This window comes from Eulemur rufifrons, chromosome 2 (assembly GCF_041146395.1).
Source record: "Eulemur rufifrons isolate Redbay chromosome 2, OSU_ERuf_1, whole genome shotgun sequence".
In the NCBI taxonomy this organism is placed as follows: domain Eukaryota; kingdom Metazoa; phylum Chordata; class Mammalia; order Primates; family Lemuridae; genus Eulemur; species Eulemur rufifrons.
Genome location: NC_090984.1, coordinates 26,805,020 through 26,822,695, shown reverse-complemented (window position 1 = coordinate 26,822,695; position 17,676 = coordinate 26,805,020). Strand labels below are relative to the sequence as shown.

Genomic DNA, 17,676 nt, shown 5'->3' with positions numbered 1-17,676 from the left:
ACCCTCTTTTAGAAATTGGGGATGAACTTGTTGACTATTTTCAAAGTTTGGAGGGTAATATGTGACATAGGGGGCCCACTTGTTTTTTTTTTAATTTATTGAACTGTAGTAGAAAATAAATGATATAAAATGAAGAACAGTGAAATATAGTATAATGGCAAACACTGGAATAAGAGTTAGAAATGTGGGTTCTAGGCCTATAGTCTAGTTTCAGTTTCCAGCAGTATCTCTTATTAGACTTGGGACAAGTTGTGACTTAAACAAATTAGTAACTTCTCTGAAAGAAAAGTGAAACTTACATTTTCCATTCTTTATGTATTTATATTATCTCATTTAGTCCTCAAGACACCTATGAGGTACCTATACTAGTCCTAGTTTGCTGATGGGAAGACTGAATCACGGTCTCCTCATCAGTAGAAGTGAAGTAACTGGCATTAGGAAAGCTAGGAAAAGACTGAGCAAACAGTTGACTCTGTATCAGTTTCCGTATCTAGAAAATGGAGGCAATACCCACTTTCTCGCTATGAGAATTAAATGGGATTACATTAATAAGGACTCAAAACTGCTAGCCTCTTCTCTTTTTGTAAAAGTCTCATTTCCCTATCTCCCTGTTCTCCTATTCTGTTAACTATTTATTAATTATTAAGAGAAATGTATAATGTGGGGTGCTAACCTTATCATTTTTTTAAATTATAAAAGATTACACAATGTCAGAAGGCTGATATATTAGATGTTTCTTCTTATCATAAACATTAGGAAAAAACACAAAGTCAAATAGTGAGTCAAATTCACAGTATAGTCTAACAACCTGACAGATTATTCTCACATGATTCTCATTAGCATATTCTCCCTGTCATTTTTTCTGATATGATGCTTTCTGAATTGCTTTGTGAGGAAGCTCAAAACTGCATTCTACTATGTCTATATTAAAAATTATCCCAATCATTACTCACATTTAAAAATCAGTTTGGACTAGCCAGGTGTGTTGGCATGCACCTGTAGTCCCAGCTATTCAGGAAGCTCAAGCAAGAGAATCAATTGAGCCCAGGAGTTTGAGGTTACAGTGAGATATGATCATGCCACTGCCCTCAGCAACAAAGTAAGATCTTGTTTCCAAAAATAAATAAATATGTAAATATTTAAAAATCAGTTTGAGCACTGATTTCTTCCACATACAGCTGCTTCTGCATGGCTAAGACACTGTTTTATGATTATTAAAATTACTGTAAGCAAGCTTCTTGATGAATCTCTCCCCTTTAGTCATTCACGATTTGCAGGATGGTACCAAACTTGTTAAAAGATGTTCCATGAAAATTTACTGTCAACAACTGTTCTATAGAACTTCTTAGGGTATTTCTACCAGTTTGCACTATAGAGTCCTCCTATGCATGAACCACACAGAGTAAACACACAATTAGGCTTTCTTTTTCTTAGCTTTCCTAATGAGTGGAGAAAACTTACACAGCTGGAGAAGCCTGGGACTCCTTTCTGAACTGATTTATTTACATAGCATATGCTTACTTTGACACATTGCTTAGAAGCAAGCTGAGAGATTTTTTAGTTAAGTACTATACAGTACTTCAAAGAACATTTTAGCTACATTGTAATTGTTAAGCTTTTCTAGATACAAAGCAGCTCTTTGCTCTTTAGAAAACATTCCTGTCCTAGTTCTTTATATCATTGCTTTCAATGCTAGAGAAAATTAAGCTGAATACATTTGAAAGCTCTTTTTAGAAACAGATTTTAGTTTCAGAAGCTGATGCATAATGCTAGTGGTTTAAGATTGTGTCTGCATAAACCAAGAAAACATTCTGCTTTTATCTAGTCGTTGAGAAAGTTTATGGCGATTTGGAGCCAGATAATATGATACCATAGTCTGATGTAGAGAATTTATACTTTGAAGCCAGATAAATCTAGGATTAAATCCCACCATGTGTTTACTAATAATTTTTCTTCATCAGAGTTGAAAACTACTTAATTTCCTCAACTATATATGGGTGATAACAAGAGCTCCTTCTTAGGGCTTGATTTCAATAACTGAAAATATGTATAACACTTAGCATATGTCACAACTACTCATTAAATGCTTTTTTTCTCTGTAACCTTCTTCCTGCCTCCCAATAAGGAGCAACTTCCTTTTTCATTTGAAGGGAAAACAATTTTTTTTAACCTAAATACGTCTCAATAAGGTTTGAGGGTATGTGAAGGTAGCAGGATTGACCTACCCATGAAGTGCTGCTGCTGATTAGCAGCGTGAGCTCTGGGTTGTGGGAAGACTACACTGCCATATGGGCAATACAACCCAATAGATTAATTTGAAAATATACTTAACTGTAAACACTGTGACAGAGTACATGTCTTCAGTGTGTCTGAATATGGCACATTTAAATTTGGTATGTAGGGGGTGCCTAGAACTTTTAAGACATTGTGAAAGGCATTGATAAAGGGAAAAGTATGAATAAAATATACCCTGTGCCTTCAAGGAACTCAGTCTAAAGAAAAACACCAACAGATTCATAATTAATTGGAAACCAGACTTCAAGAATGTGATGTAATTGTGATATAAATAAAGAACTACATGGGGAGAGAGTGATTGGTACATTGTGAGTGTACATTGTGAAGGACTTTCTGGTGAATCAGGGGGACAAAGACTGCTAGCTTTCTGCCAGTGTCTGTTTTCTCTTTCTTAATAATAATAATAATAATTCTCTTTCTCTTTTTACTTGGCACATTGCTGCCTGCAACAAAGGTATTTCCCAGCCTCCCTTGCAGCTAGAGGTGACCATGTAACTAAGATTTGGCTAATGAGTTGTCAGAAATGTGTGAAGTTTGAGGAGAGTCTCATTAAAACACATTGATTCCACTGAGAGATGTGCTCTTTTGCCCTTCTCCCTTTCCTTTTCTTTCTGGGCTGCAACATAGACATGATGGCAGAGGCTCAGTAGCTTTCTTGGGTCATAAGGTGATGTAGAAAGATAGAAAGTACCTAGGTCCTTGATGATCATGTAGCTGTATATAAGCTCCAGACTGCCTATTGCTGGGTTTCTATCATACAAGTGAAAAATAACAATAACTGGAACATATAATAGGTTATTTCTGGTGTCTATTTCTCACCGCAAAACCTAATCCTCACAGATACAGGTAGCAGTGGTACAGGCATCTGACTCCCTCCAACCTCACTTCTAGTCACCATTGAAATAACCATAAATATATCTAAAAACAGTATACCAACACTGGAAACATGGGAAAGGAAGTATTCACATACTTGAAAGATAGAAATATCAAGAAAAAGTAATAACTGCAGTGTGTTGAAGCACAATCAAATATGTTAAGAATCCGTGAGTTCATGTTATTTTTTTAAAAAGCTCATTGTTTATTTTTGGAGGTTATTAGGGAGCCAATTCATTATTTTAAAAAGTGGTAAATGAAAGAGTCAATCATTAATTCTGCCTTTCCTGTACAAACTGTATTACTCAAGGTAACCAAATAGTTGGTAAGGGCAAGGTTTTCTTTATAGACATATTCCTACTAATACATTAAGAAGGGCTGATAGAATATCACCATTTTGCATCTCTTAACGAAGCAGTCATCAGTGGTTGCTAAAACTATGAGGTGAACTTATAAAGGGTAACTTTATAATGGCTGGATAAGGCTGATAACCTCTGAACATAAAGATTTATCTTAACAACAAAAAGAGAGACAATCAGACATTATATACTTCCTGATGAAAGTTCACATCTCTATCATGAAGTATTCTTGCTGAAAAATCAAACCCTGCTTTTGTCAAACCTCTAGATCACTAGCTACTGGTTTACAAGAAATTTTGGGGAGACAGACTCTGAGATAAGATTTGGCAACCGTAAGAAAAGGAATCTAACACTCAACACAGGGCAAAAGTATATACTCTTGAAATAATATATATATATGCATATACTTCAGTAACAAGGAAATGTTAGAATGCATTTTTTAATGCTTACAGGTGAAAAATTGTGGAGTCTTTGGAGTAAGAGGTAGAAAATAAGTTCACAGTACAGTAGGCTGAGATAAAAGGGAGGGCTAGCTAATGGGGAGGCATAAATTCAAAGGATATTAGATAAAATGAAGAACAGTAGGATGGAAACTAAAAAATGCAGTAGCCAAATAAACAGTAGAATAGAAACTAGATATGCAGTATCCAAATTAAACCGTGTGCTGGAAGCAATAAAGAACAGATTATAAAATTGAATTAGTGATACGGAATACAAGTTTGAGAAGCTCTCCCAAAATACAGAAAAAAGGGGAGGCAAGATGACAGAAGAAAATTTGAAGAAAAAGATGGTAGACATAAAGGATAGAGTACAAAGACCCACTATATAGAATTGACATTCTGGAAGAGACCAGAACAAGTTCAGCAGGAACAATTATTAAACATACTACAGGAAAAAACTTTCTGAGATGAAGGATGACCTGAGTCTGCAACTCAAACAGGCTTGTTGTCAAATACCAGGAAAACTTAATGAAAAGAAAGTAACAACTAAATGTATCCTGGTCAAACTTTGTACTTTCCCTTGTTAAAATCATCATCATCCGGCATCCAGGCAGGGAGAAAAACAAGCAAACATACAAAAGTTATTCACAAAGGAAGATAAGGCAGACTAGACTTAGATTTTTCTTACAATTAAAAACATCAAAAGACAGTCTTAACTGTATACACTGTATATGCTTACAGTGTATACAGAGTTTGGTAGACAATTTGGACCCGAAAAGTCTGTATCCAGCCAAATTGATGAAGAAGCAACGCATTTTCAATTATGCAAACCTTCAAAATATATACCACCACCTACCTTCCAAAAGAATTATTTCAAAACATATTCTAGCTGACCAAGAGATTCTTCACTATATAAGGTAAAAAGCCAGAACCTACAACTTTTTTCCAAGTATGACTTTATTGTAGGGTTTAGCTAGCTCTTAAATTACTGCTTTGTTAATTTTAGAAAGCAAGTACATTAACTAAAGTCAATTTCACTGGAGCATGGATTAATTATTTTGCAAAAATCAGTGTGCTAATGACCTTAAGCTTCACAATTGCCTAAGACCGTTCTGAGTTTAGGCAGCACACGTATTTCCATTTGCAAATAGTACCTTCTAGTTAAATACATACTTAATACATACGGTATATTATAGTGGTTCTCAAAGTGTGGTCTCTTACCAGCAGCATAGATTTCACCTGGAACTTGTTAGAAAGGCAAGTTCTTGGGCCCCTACCCAGATTCAGTGAATCAGAAATCTGGGGTTGGGGGCCAGCAATCTGTGTTTGAACAAGCCTTCCAATAAAATTTAAGAGCCATTGGTATAATACATTGGTTCCCAAACTAAATTAATCATCAGAATTATTTGCAAAGACTTTGAAACATCTTTTTCCCACCCAGATGAGACTTAATCCTCTGGATTTGGAAATCACTGATCTGCTAAAGCCTGGAATCAAAAGACCTAGACTATATGCTTGGTTGGCTCCACCTTATCAAGCTACTTAATATCACTGAGCCTCAGTATTCTATATTATAAAATAGCACTCACTTGCCTGCTCATTTCATTGGATCATTGCAGAAATTAAATGAAGAAATGAGTATGAAAGTACTTTGCACTATAGATAAGGAAATCTATAGCTATATTATCCTGTGTTTGAAAAAGGTCTCATTTAATGGTTGTTAATATTCTCTTGGTGACCAATATATACCATCCATGTTCTGCTTCAGTAAGTGTTCTCCCCATGCAGTTCTTTCTAGCGTCTTTCCGTGTCCTAACTACCTACCATATTACTTTTTATTTGATTTGCAAATTCAATAATTATATTTATTTTATTACCACCTTTTAATTGTGAACTTTTTTCTTCAGTTTTGTGTATGTTTGAGTCTTCTCTCCTCGAGGTTCTAAATCATTTGAGAGCAGAGATCATGCCATAAATATTTTGTATTTTCCTCAGTATCAGATCTTAGGCTAAACTATATCTATGTCTATATCTATATATGTTTCTCTGTAATACCAAGTAAAATACTGTATTCATTGAATTTAGGCCGTTTAGCTCACTGTTGTAACTATTACTGTAGGAATTGATAAGGATTTTTTCTTTTTTACTTCATTAATGTAGGGCTTTGTTGCAAACAGAGCTTTCCTTCTAGTAGCATGAAAAGGTGGTTGGTCTAGTACCAGTCGACATCTCTACTTCACTGCTGGAAATTATTTTAAAAAGGTTCATTGTAGTATTCTTTCTGACTAGTTTATGGTTGCTGCACTTAAAACTGGAATTGCTTTTGTGTTCTGGTAATGGTAACACTAAGATTTCCCAACAAAAGCACATCAGGTGGAAGGCCCAGTAGGCTTAGAATATGAGCTTCCACACCTGGGCTAACAGAAGCCACCAGGTAGTCTCAGGCCTCCTTACATGTAGAGCACGGTACCACAAATGTACCTTCCCCAACTCCTGAGTTGTGTTTTGAGTTTGTATATATAAAATTAAATTACATTTAAAGGCTAACACAATTAGCCTTCATTACATGGTTCTCCTTTATCTCCATAGTGTTGAAATTTTTCATTTTTGTTTTGTTTTTTCCTTTCATGTCAATGGATACATTTATAGGAAACTAGCAGAGAAAGCACAAGTATTGGTTTAAGTTGCTTCAGAGCAGGTTTGTATTGAGTAACTGAGCAGAGAAGATGTCACAGGTAATTTTCATTTGATTCAGACAATCTGAATTCAAGATTATATGTTTTTGCCAGAAATTAAGTAGGAAAAAAAGTTAAAGCATTTATATCCCCCCCTTTTATTTTAGCTAGAGCTAATAAAAAGATATTCATATAATAAAAATAATTTTATCTTAAGATTTCTTCTTTTTTATACCCTTTTTATACTAATGTTATTCTTCATTATATATACTGCCACCGGTATATTTTGCCACCAGTTAAGTTATTGGCATAACTATATACACTGCCACCTTGGGACTTCCAGGACACCAGTGCATTACTTTCAAAGCCTCAATTAACATACACTGATGAAATAGTTAAGCTCTATTTTTACCTCTGGGGAAAAGTTTTGCTTCAACAAACTATACCAGAACATCATAATAATTATTAACAGAAATGAAGTATTATAATGCATTTATAAGCTACTGCTGGATTGGTGGGGCCATTGGGGATCCTGTTTTCAAGATCTTAATTATTCTAATCCACCTGGAGACCAGGTAGCTCTGTTGGAATATATGTATACATAAACAGTCATAATTATGACTCTCATTTCTGTTCTTTTTTAATATTAATATGTCATGTAATTATACAATTGGATTTGAAGAAAATTCAAAAGTTCCAGTAGCTCCATTCAGAAATGCTAATACATTTTTAGAACAACTGGGTAACTTTTCCTAAAATTGTATTTTACCTGTGTGAACTGTTAATTCAAGGTCAAAATTCAATGTTGTCTAAAACAAGACCTATTACTGTCTAAGTTCCATCACAATCTGGTAACCTGTTATAAATCAAAATATCTTCTGGGTAAGGGGAGTATTCAGCTTCAGAAATACAATATTTATATATTTGTTCATAGATACCCTGTGACACGTGAGAGCACAGGCTTTGGAGTCAGACTAACAAACTCGAGTTCAAACCCCTTTCTTAATGCTAGTTATATGAACCATTGAAAAATCATGTGACCTCAGGTAAATTGCTTAACATCATAAAGCCTCAGTTTCATCATCTTAACATAGGAAAGCACGAAAATTTTTTATCGTGTTTAAGTTTTCATCTTGGCCTTAGCCCTGTCCTCTTCTTTAGTAAATCCTTTTGTGGGCTTTTATGCCCTAGTCTTTTCATCTGTAAAGTGCAAATAATATAATTTACAGCAAGTATATTTTGAAGATATTGCAGATTCAGTTCCAAGCTACCACAAGAAAGTGAATAGTGCAATAAAATGTGAGTCACATGAATTTTGGGGTTTCCCAGTACATGCAAAAGTTATGTTTACAGTATACCATAGTCTATTAAATATGCAGTAGCATTGTCTAAAAAATAATGTACATATCTTAATATAAAAAAATGCTTTATTGCTTAAAAAACTACCAATCATCTGAATCTTCAGCAAGTCATAATCTTTTTGCTGGTGGAGGGTCCTGCCTTGATGTGGGCTGGTGACTGCTAAAAGTTAGGCTGGCCATGGCAATGTCTTAAAATAAGACAGCGATAAAGTTTGCCATATGGATTGATTCTTCCCTTCATGAACACTTTCTTTATAGCATGTGATACTGTTTGATAGCATTTTACCCACAGTAGAACTCCTTTCAAATTGGGAGTCAGTTCTCTCAAAATTTGCCAGTGCTTTGTCAACTAAGTTTATGCAATATTCTAAATCCTTTATTGTCATTTCAACAATGTTCACAGCATCTTCACCAGAAGTAGCTTCCATCTCAAAAAAAAAACACTTTCTTTGTTCATCCATAAGAAGTAGCTCCTCATTTGTTAAAATTTTATTCTGAGATTGCAGCAATTCAGTCCCATCTTCAGGCTCCACTTCTAATTCTGGTTCTTTTGCTATTTCCACCACATTTGCAGTTACTTCCTCCACTGAACTCCTCAAAGTCATCCTTTTAGGGTTATAAGCAACTTCTTCCAAACTTCTGTTAATGTTTATATTTTCAACTCCTTTCATGAATCATGAATGTTCTTATTGATATCTAGAATGGTAAATCCTTTCCATGTGGTTTTCAATTGACTTTGCCCAGATCTATCAGAGGAATCGCTATCTATGGCAGCTTTTGCTTTACGAAATGTATTTTGTAAATAGTAAGATTTGAAAGTCAAAATTACTCCTTGATCCTGGGCCATAGAATGGATGTTGTGTTAGCAGGCATGAAAACAACATTAATCTACTTGTACATCTCCATCAGAGCCTTGGATGACGAGGTACATTGTCAATGGGCAGTGATATTTTGAAAGGAATATTTTTTTCTGAGCAGTAGGTCTCAACAGTGGGAGTGGGCTAAATATTTAATAAACTATGTAAACAGATGTGCTGTCATGCAGGCATTGTTGCTCCATTTATGGTATACAGATAGAGTAGATTTAGCATAATTCTTAAAGGCTCTAGGGTTTTCGGAATGGTAAAGGAGCGTTGACATCAACTTAAAATCACCAGCTGCATTAATCTCTAACAAAATAGTCAGCCTGTCCTTTGAACCTTTGAAACCAGACATTCAATTCTCTCTAGCTATGAAAGTCCTAGATGACATCTTACTCCAACATAAGGGTGTTTTGTCTACCTTGAAAATCTGTTGTTTAGTGTAGCCACGTTCATTAATGGTCTTAGCTAGATCTTCTGGAAAGTATGCTACAACTTCTACATCAGCTCTTACTGCTTCACCTTGCACCTTGCACTGTTATGTTCTGGAGAAGGCCTCTTTCCTTAAACCTCATGAACTAATCTCTGCTAGCTTCCAAATTTTCTTCTGCAGCTTACTCACCTCTCAGCCTTCATAATTTTGAAAAGAGTTAGGGTCTTGCTATGGGTTAGGTTTTGGCTTAAGAAAATGTGGCTGGTTTCATTTTGTCTTATTATTGTGAGGAGCTGCCAGAGAATTCTACTTGTTTATAATCCTGGAAGGATCTTGACTACCAAAAATATGAGGCAGTTCTTCTTTAAATTAGATTTATCACTAGATGTTTAACCATTTGACTGTAATTTAAATCTTGGTCTATTAAGCAGTAAACAGATGTAACATTACTAACAGTAGTAATTAAATTTTAAATTGTCAATCTGTTTAAAAAGCTGGCCAATATATGGCATCACAATCCATATTCTGTTGTGTCAGTTATGTTCATTTTTATTTGGATTATAATCTCTGAATACCCAAATATAGGAAAGAAAACAAAGTTGTCTAGTTCAAATGTCTGCTATCTTTAAAAATTGCTTACTTAACGGTGTTCATTCTTTCAACAAATCTTGTAAACCAGGCACATTTCTAGGCACTGGGGATACAGAAGCAAATCCCAGCCCTCATAGAACTTAAATTCTAGTGGACTAGAGATGGATAATAATCTTAATATGTACTATATGAAATGGTGATAAATGCTATGAGGAAAAATAAAACTGAGTTAAGGACCTAGAGAATGATGGGGGTGAGAACTGCTATTTTAGATGGGATGGCCAGAGAAGGCCTTTCTGATAAATTGACATTTAAGCAGTGATCTCAATGAAGTAAAGGAGCAAGCCAGATGGATATCTGGGGAAATAGAGTGTCAGGCAGCGAGAAAGGCAAGTGCAAGCAAACACCCTGATCTGAGAGCATGCTTGGCTGTCACTCTTCTACTCATTCCAACTCGACGTGTTCCTCAACACCTTAAAAAGTTAAGGTGTTTCATAGCATATTCTACGTAACTTTTTTACAGTTCTTACATCATAGCATTGTGATTATTTAATGCCCTCTAATCTGCCCTTTAGGGACATGGATAGTGCCTTCCTTGCCACATAATCGCTGCTAAACTACTGCTGACTGATTGAACTCATCAGTCAATTCGATTATTTATTGAGCACCTACTATTCCTTCTATTTACTTAGTACTAAGGAGTTGTTTTTTTTTTTTTCCAGAGTAAGCATTCTTCTTAATCAAGGAATTATAAGAAATGTATATTGTTAGATATATAAGTAAATAAGAGAATATAATGAGCAGGCAAGCCTTGGTCTACATTATTCAGAGGAAAGAAAAAGCCAATTTAAGTGAATTCTTTTAAGAATTTATTAAAAGGTTCTTTACTGAAATATAACCTTTGTATTTTGAAAACTCATGGTGATATCCCTAGTTCCTGATGTTTACTGAATTACTCTAATAGTCACTTGAAATATTACTTAGGAAAATGAATCTGAAAAGTAAGGGATCACAGAAAAGTTATTTGACTTGCACATCGTTTTAGAATAGAACAGTTTGCTCTCCCAAAAGAAAACTAAGTTATATTTTACTTTCTCTAATTTTTTAACTATTTCTGCAAAGAAGTTATTCCAGTTTCTTTATGATGCTTACTGAATGTTATTTTCTGTTTTAGATCTCCAAAATTATGAAAACCAGTTTCTATTGGATTATGTTTCTAATGAAACAAATCTCTAAGGTCAGCAGTAGGTGAGATTTCAAGGTTCTTGATTTTATGGGTTTTTGTTAGTTTGTTCTACCTGAAAGATTAATCTAGTTCTTGGATGTGGCAAAAGCTTTAAAATAAGTAGGAAGCTTATCACCACTCAATAGAAAACTCTGGTTTTAGCTTTAAAAGTTACTATCATCATAGCTAGCAAAATGTTAATGCCACTTTTTGAAATTTGAAAGTTTCTATGGTCACTTTTGTATAATTTGGCAACATTATATATAATAAATTATTGAGCTTACCTTTAGATAACCTATTTCTTAGTTAATACTGCTCGTCAGCACTCAGTGATTTCTTTCTTTCCATCCTCCTTCCATCTCCCCTTCCATCCCCCTTCCCAAAAACAGTTAGTGCCTGTTTTGAAAACTACATATTTCTAGACATTTTTAACTTAAGACTTACATTTCTCTTTCAATATTTTAACAAAATTGACTTTGCCCTTTTTAATTTTCCATTTTTATGGTTAGAGAAACCAGTAAATGTGATCGTGGGAAATTAGAAAATAAAGACCTATATATGCATTATTTACTACAATGAGATCTTATTAAATGTGCTGTTTTGTAACCTCTTTTTTTCAGTTAACAATCTTCATGTCAGTATTTTTCCTTCTTACCAAGTCCAACATCAAATTTCCCAGTCTAGGACCAAGGTTCACATCTGGTTGTTACATCCCTAAGTCTCTTAAAAGAAAGAAAGAAAAAAAGAACCCAGAACCCAGTCTTCTTTTCTCCTTTTTCTTTTCATGTCACTAATTTAATTGAGGCGGTAAGACCAACTATCCCACAGGATATCTTACCTTCTAGATGTGTCTGGTTGCTTCCTAATTTAACTTTTTCCTCTATGCCTTGTATTTCCTGTTAACTAGAAGTTAAATCTTAATGTCTGTGAGATCCAAGTTAAACATTTTTGGCTGGAATATATGATAGGTTATGTATTAATATTTTTTGTTATAACTTGCCAGGAGACAGAGTTTCCAGATGAGTGACCACTAATGAGACTGACGTTGACTATCTGCTTCCTTCACTGTAGAATGTTGTTTTTTTCTCCTTTCGAATAGAAAATCATATGTTTGGTGTTACTTTGCACAGTAAGAATCTCTGGGTCATGGCAAATATTTACCTGAATATAATACTTGCCTGAACCAGTAGTTTCATGAGGGATTGCATAATGTTAATTTTCTGATTTTTATTTATTTCTTCTATATTATTAGATGGCCTTCTGTAAAATAGAGTACTTTATGGCCTGGTGGGGCTACATTCTGAAATACAATGTTGCTCCTGTAAAAGCAAGATAAATTTATTTACTAATTTAGTTACCAATTTTCACCAGGTCAGAATATGCAAGGTTTTTTTTTTTTTTTTCTGGTTTTCTCATTTTTGAATATCATTGTAGATTCATGGATCTTTATTGATTCAGTGAGTCTCAGTCAATTTCAGTCATAGTTCTTACAACTTTGACTAATAGGGAAGAAGGCATTCCAGGCTGATTCCTATCTTTTTGCTATGACACTGTATTTTTAATTATGGAAATGTATAGACATAAAACTATAGAGGATACTATAGTGTACTCCTAATATACTTGTGTCTCTCAGCTTTAGCGGTTATTAGTATTTTTCCAATTTTATCTATCTCCTACTGCTTTTTTTACTCCCTAAATTATGATCCCATTGATATTTGAAAATTCTTTGTTTTCTGGCATGGCAAGATGTCTCAGCTCCAGACCTGGTAATGCATTTCTCTAAGAAGCCCTGATTGCTATTAGTAAGGAATGGTATCGGATAACAAAATCTGGGCACAGGGATTATTGAAAGCTTTTATTTTGATTTTTCTCTATTTTTTTTATCATATGCCTCATAATGGTAGCCTTGTTCTATAAGCAGGCTTACTGTCATTTGAGTTGTGGAGGAAGGACATTTCTCAAATATAAGACAGAAAGCTTTATTTTATTTTTTACCTTCTTATATTTTAATTTTTTAATTAGTTAATTTTTTTTCTTTTTAGATACAGAGTCTTGCTCTGTTGCCCAGACTGGAGTATAGTGATGCAATCATAGCTCACTGTAACCTCAAACTCCTGGGCTCAAATGATCCTCCTGCCTCAGCTTCCTGAGTAGCTAGGACTACAAACACCATGCCCGGTTAAATATTTTTGTTTTTTCTTCAGAGGCAGGATCTCGCTATATTGCCCAGGCTTGATCTTGAACGCCTCAAGCTATCCTCCTGCCTCAGCCTCCCAAAGTGCTGGGATTACAGGCTTGAGCCACCATGCCTGGCCTTATTTTCTTTTTAATTGGTCAAAATGTTAAGCATAGCTGACAGATTATTCAGATGTTGACATATAAGTATTTTTAATGAAGGATTTTTTAAAAATCAGTGCCATTAAGTGTTACCAGTTTACCTCCACTATAATATAAGGAAATCATCAATTTATAAAAAAATGACTTCTGAACATTTGCTTGTACCACACTTCGGTGTTTTAGCATTCAACACATTTTCTCATAGTAATAATGCAGATGATAAAATGGTATTATTGAGTTTCCAACTCTTAAAATCTGTATACAATTTTCAAGATAAACCAAACCCAAATCTTTGCCTTCCTGATGCCCTTTGAAAGAAAATGTTAGAAATGAGAAATGAAGAAACCAGTAACAGTAAATAGGAGGACTACCAAAGGATGATAGTTGAACAAATTTCTAGACCCCTATTTGGGTACCAGAAGGCCCAGCTGTTCCCTCTCCTCACCTCCCCATACCTCTTTCAACCCTACTCTTGGCCTACAGATAGCTGGCAAGAATCCCAGGCAAAACGCCATGTAGATTTTCTTTAGAAAAATTGGGAAAAATCTAAGTCTTCTAACTTACATGTTATGTTCCCAGAACAAAAGAGAAGAAGCCATCTTCATTCTAGCATTTAGAAAGTCTGTTGGCTCCCCACCCACTCACCACAGAGCTCCCTCTTTTATCCCCTTCAAAAGAGCAATCTAGCCAAAACCAGATCATCTTCACCATAACAGAGGTAACCAAAGATCACCAGGCATGTGAGGAAAACTAATGGCATGAAAGACTAAATCAATAACCAGAAAAATTGCCAGTAGAGAAAATAGAACTAATCAGAAAAAACTTTACCAAGAAAAATAAATTTAATATACTCAGAGATCGAAGAAGATACTATATCCATTAAACAAGAATGGGAAGACACAACTTTTCATATTGAAAAGGATGCCAAGTGCTGAAATAGAGAATCAGACGTCATACCATGATACATGTTTTCAAAACTACAGAATTCCTAGGATAAAAAGGAACCAGAAAGAAGTCACACACATAGTAACAAGTATCAGACTGAAATCAAACCTCTCATAAATAACCCTTAATGCTTTAAAACAACATTGTCTATGACATTTAGAAAGATGATAATATGCAACCAAGAATTCTACATCCTGCCAAACTATTAATCAAGAGTGAAAGCAGAATACAGTTGTTTTCAGACAATGAAGGACTCAAAGTTTACCTTCCCTTGGAATTAAAAGAAATGAGTTAATTACACATTCACCATCAACTTTCTTGAGAAATAAAAATTCAGCATTTAATTTTTCATTGAGCATTTTCACTTGGGTTTCTTTTAAATCTTTTTTTAATCTCATTGCTGCCAAAAGGGTTATTGAGGAGAAAAAGAGAAAGGGGGATTACAAACAAAATGTAGTTGTGTATTCACACCATACAAAAAAATTACAGAGCTACTGGGGCAAACAGCAATTAGACTACTCCCTTTACTCTCAACAGGCTGAAATATTTCATACATTGTACATAAAACTAATCCATAATTTCCCAATAATCCCAGCAGCAGGTGACCCAGGACTACATGCATTGCGATCACAACTGGCAGGTACACCATATGGCAAACAGGGGCAACAGCTACTAAGTTTTCTTACCATCAGAATTAGAATGACATGATCTGGCTTAAATTCAGGAGTATCATTCTGACTACTGTGTTGAGAAGAGACTTGGGAGTGGAGTAGCAGGCCACCGGGAGAAACAGAGAGACCAGTTTGGATATCACTGCCCTGTTCCAGGTGAAACATGACAGTGGTTCTGACATGATAGTAACAGTGGAGTTGGTGAAAAGAGGTTGGCTTCTGGGTATAATCTGAAGGTAGAGCCAGGATTTCCTGACTGATTGGATGTGAGGTGAGCGAGAGAAGAAGAGTCAAGATTTTTAGTCTGAACGATGGGGAGGGAGGGATAGGTTTAAGGGAAAGATTAGAAGTTACATTTTTGATGTTATTTCAGAATTCTATTTTACCTCCAAGTAAAGATGTCAATTACTTGAGTATATGTATCTGCAGTCAGAAGAAAGGTATGGCCTGGCAATAGAATTTAGAGATAGCATATATATATATATATATATATATATATATATATCTCATATTTAAAGGCATGCGATTGGATGCGATGATTCAGGAGTGAATAGAGATAAAGAAGAGGTCTGAGGACTAGGATCCTAAGGCACTCCAACATTTAAGAATCAGGGACATAAGAAAGAAGGCTCAAAGAAGACTCAGGAAGAACAGCCAGTGGGATGTAGGGAGAACCCAAGAGCATGGTGCCCTGGAAACCACGGGAGGGAAATGTTTCAAGAAGGAAAGAGTCATTGCCTATTTTATGCTGCTTTGGTCAATTAGGATAAGCACTAAAAATTCACTGTTGGATTTGGAAACATGGATGTCGATGTTTTTCTTGAAAAGATCTGTTATGTTTTTCAGAAAGCTTCTGAGGTGTTAGGGCATAAATGCTTAAGTTGTTTGGCCCTAACTACGTAATAAATGGAACTACAGGTTGAGCATCCCAAATTCAAAAGTCTGAAATTCAAAATCCAAAATTTTTTGAGTGCCAACCTGACATTCAAAGGAAATACTCATTGTAGAATATCAGATTTTGAATTTTCAAATTTGGAGTACTGAATGTTAAATATAATGCAAATATTCCAAAATCTGAAAAAATCTAAAATCTAAGACACTTCTGGTCCCAAGCATTTCAGAGAAGGGATACTCTGTATGATATTTTTTTTGGCCTAGAGGGCATTGTGAAAAATTACTGAGATACCAAGGGAGCCCCAAACTAAGAAAATTTGGGCATCTCTGTTTTAGAGGATTATGTTAATTGAGCATTTTATTAAAAGAGGGGAGTGCCTCTTACCTTTTCTTTGTGCTGAAAAGTTTGAGTTAGTAATTTTAAATCTGATCAGATTACATGCAATTAATAAAATTGTCCTAACGTTCGATTGTTCAACATTTAAAAAATAAAACTCTATCCTATGAAATATCAGTGGTACATCTTTGCATGAATTTTTCTTCTTGCCTTCATAGGTATGATCTGAATATGCGTTGCTTGGCAGCTCGGGTCAACTATAAGACTTTGATTATCATCTGCGCACTCTTCACTTTGGTCACAGTACTTTTGTGGAATAAGTGTTCCAGCGACAAAGCGATCCAATTTCCACGGCACTTGAGTAATGGCTTCAGAGTGGATGGATTAGAAAAAAGACCAGCAGCGTCTGAGAGTAACAACTATGTGAACCACATGGCCAAACAACAGTCTGAGGAGGCATTCCCTCAGGAACAGCAGAAAGCACCCCCTGTCGTTGGGGGCTTCGGTAGCAATGGGGGAAGCAAGGTGTTAGGGCTCAAATATGAGGAAATTGACTGTCTCATAAATGATGAACACACAATTAAAGGGAGACGAGAGGGGAATGAAGTCTTTCTTCCATTCACTTGGGTAGAGAAATATTTTGATGTTTACGGAAAGGTGGTTCAGTATGATGGCTACGATCGGTTTGAATTCTCTCATAGCTATTCCAAAGTTTATGCACAGAGAGCCCCTTATCATCCTGACGGTGTCTTTATGTCCTTTGAAGGCTACAATGTGGAAGTCAGAGACAGAGTCAAGTGCATAAGTGGGGTTGAAGGTTGGTATCTCTCTGCTTCACTTGCATTTTTCAAGCCTGATTATGTTAAGGAATAAGTATAGATGTTAATTATAGAGCAGGTACACGTAGCTTATTGTCAAGAGACCTTTCATCACTCGGACTTAGTAGTGAGGAACAGAGTAAGTATGAACGTAGGGCAACTTTCTAAATTTTATCATTTAAAGGCTGCAACAAGATGATACCTGAACAAATACGATTATTCCATTAACCTGCATCAGAATCTAAAATTCTCACCAGTAAGGTCTAGGCACAGCATCTTCAGAAATTTTACATTAAAATGTACAGTTACTATCCTATGAGAGGAGATGGAAAAAGAAGAGACCATCCAGTGGCCCCATCAAGTATACAAATGTGATCTTGTTACCTGACTGTCTAGGTGTCATCTCTGGAAGGAAGTTTTAAGTCCTCAGGACAAGACAATTCATAGATACTTTTTCTCTGAACTTATGCTGAACCCTTATAGCCTATTACGTGCTGTCTTTAATTGTCTTTAAAACCTGAGGCAGTGGTCATTCAGGCTTGTCCAAAAATAAACAAACAAA

The 17,676-nt window shown here is 35.3% G+C and overlaps 1 protein-coding gene across 3 annotated transcripts in view; it reads left to right on the top strand.

The window, feature by feature from the left end:
* The window catches only part of GLCE (glucuronic acid epimerase), a 95,628-nt gene that overhangs the window by 64,916 nt on the left and 13,036 nt on the right, over nucleotides 1-17,676 (top strand). For all 3 annotated transcript variants that reach the window (XM_069458286.1, XM_069458277.1, XM_069458294.1), the window contains one exon: nucleotides 16,515-17,113. In XM_069458286.1, coding sequence (XP_069314387.1) covers nucleotides 16,528-17,113 — 586 coding nt within the window. In that variant the 5' untranslated portion in view covers nucleotides 16,515-16,527. The remainder of the gene's footprint in view (nucleotides 1-16,514; nucleotides 17,114-17,676) is intronic.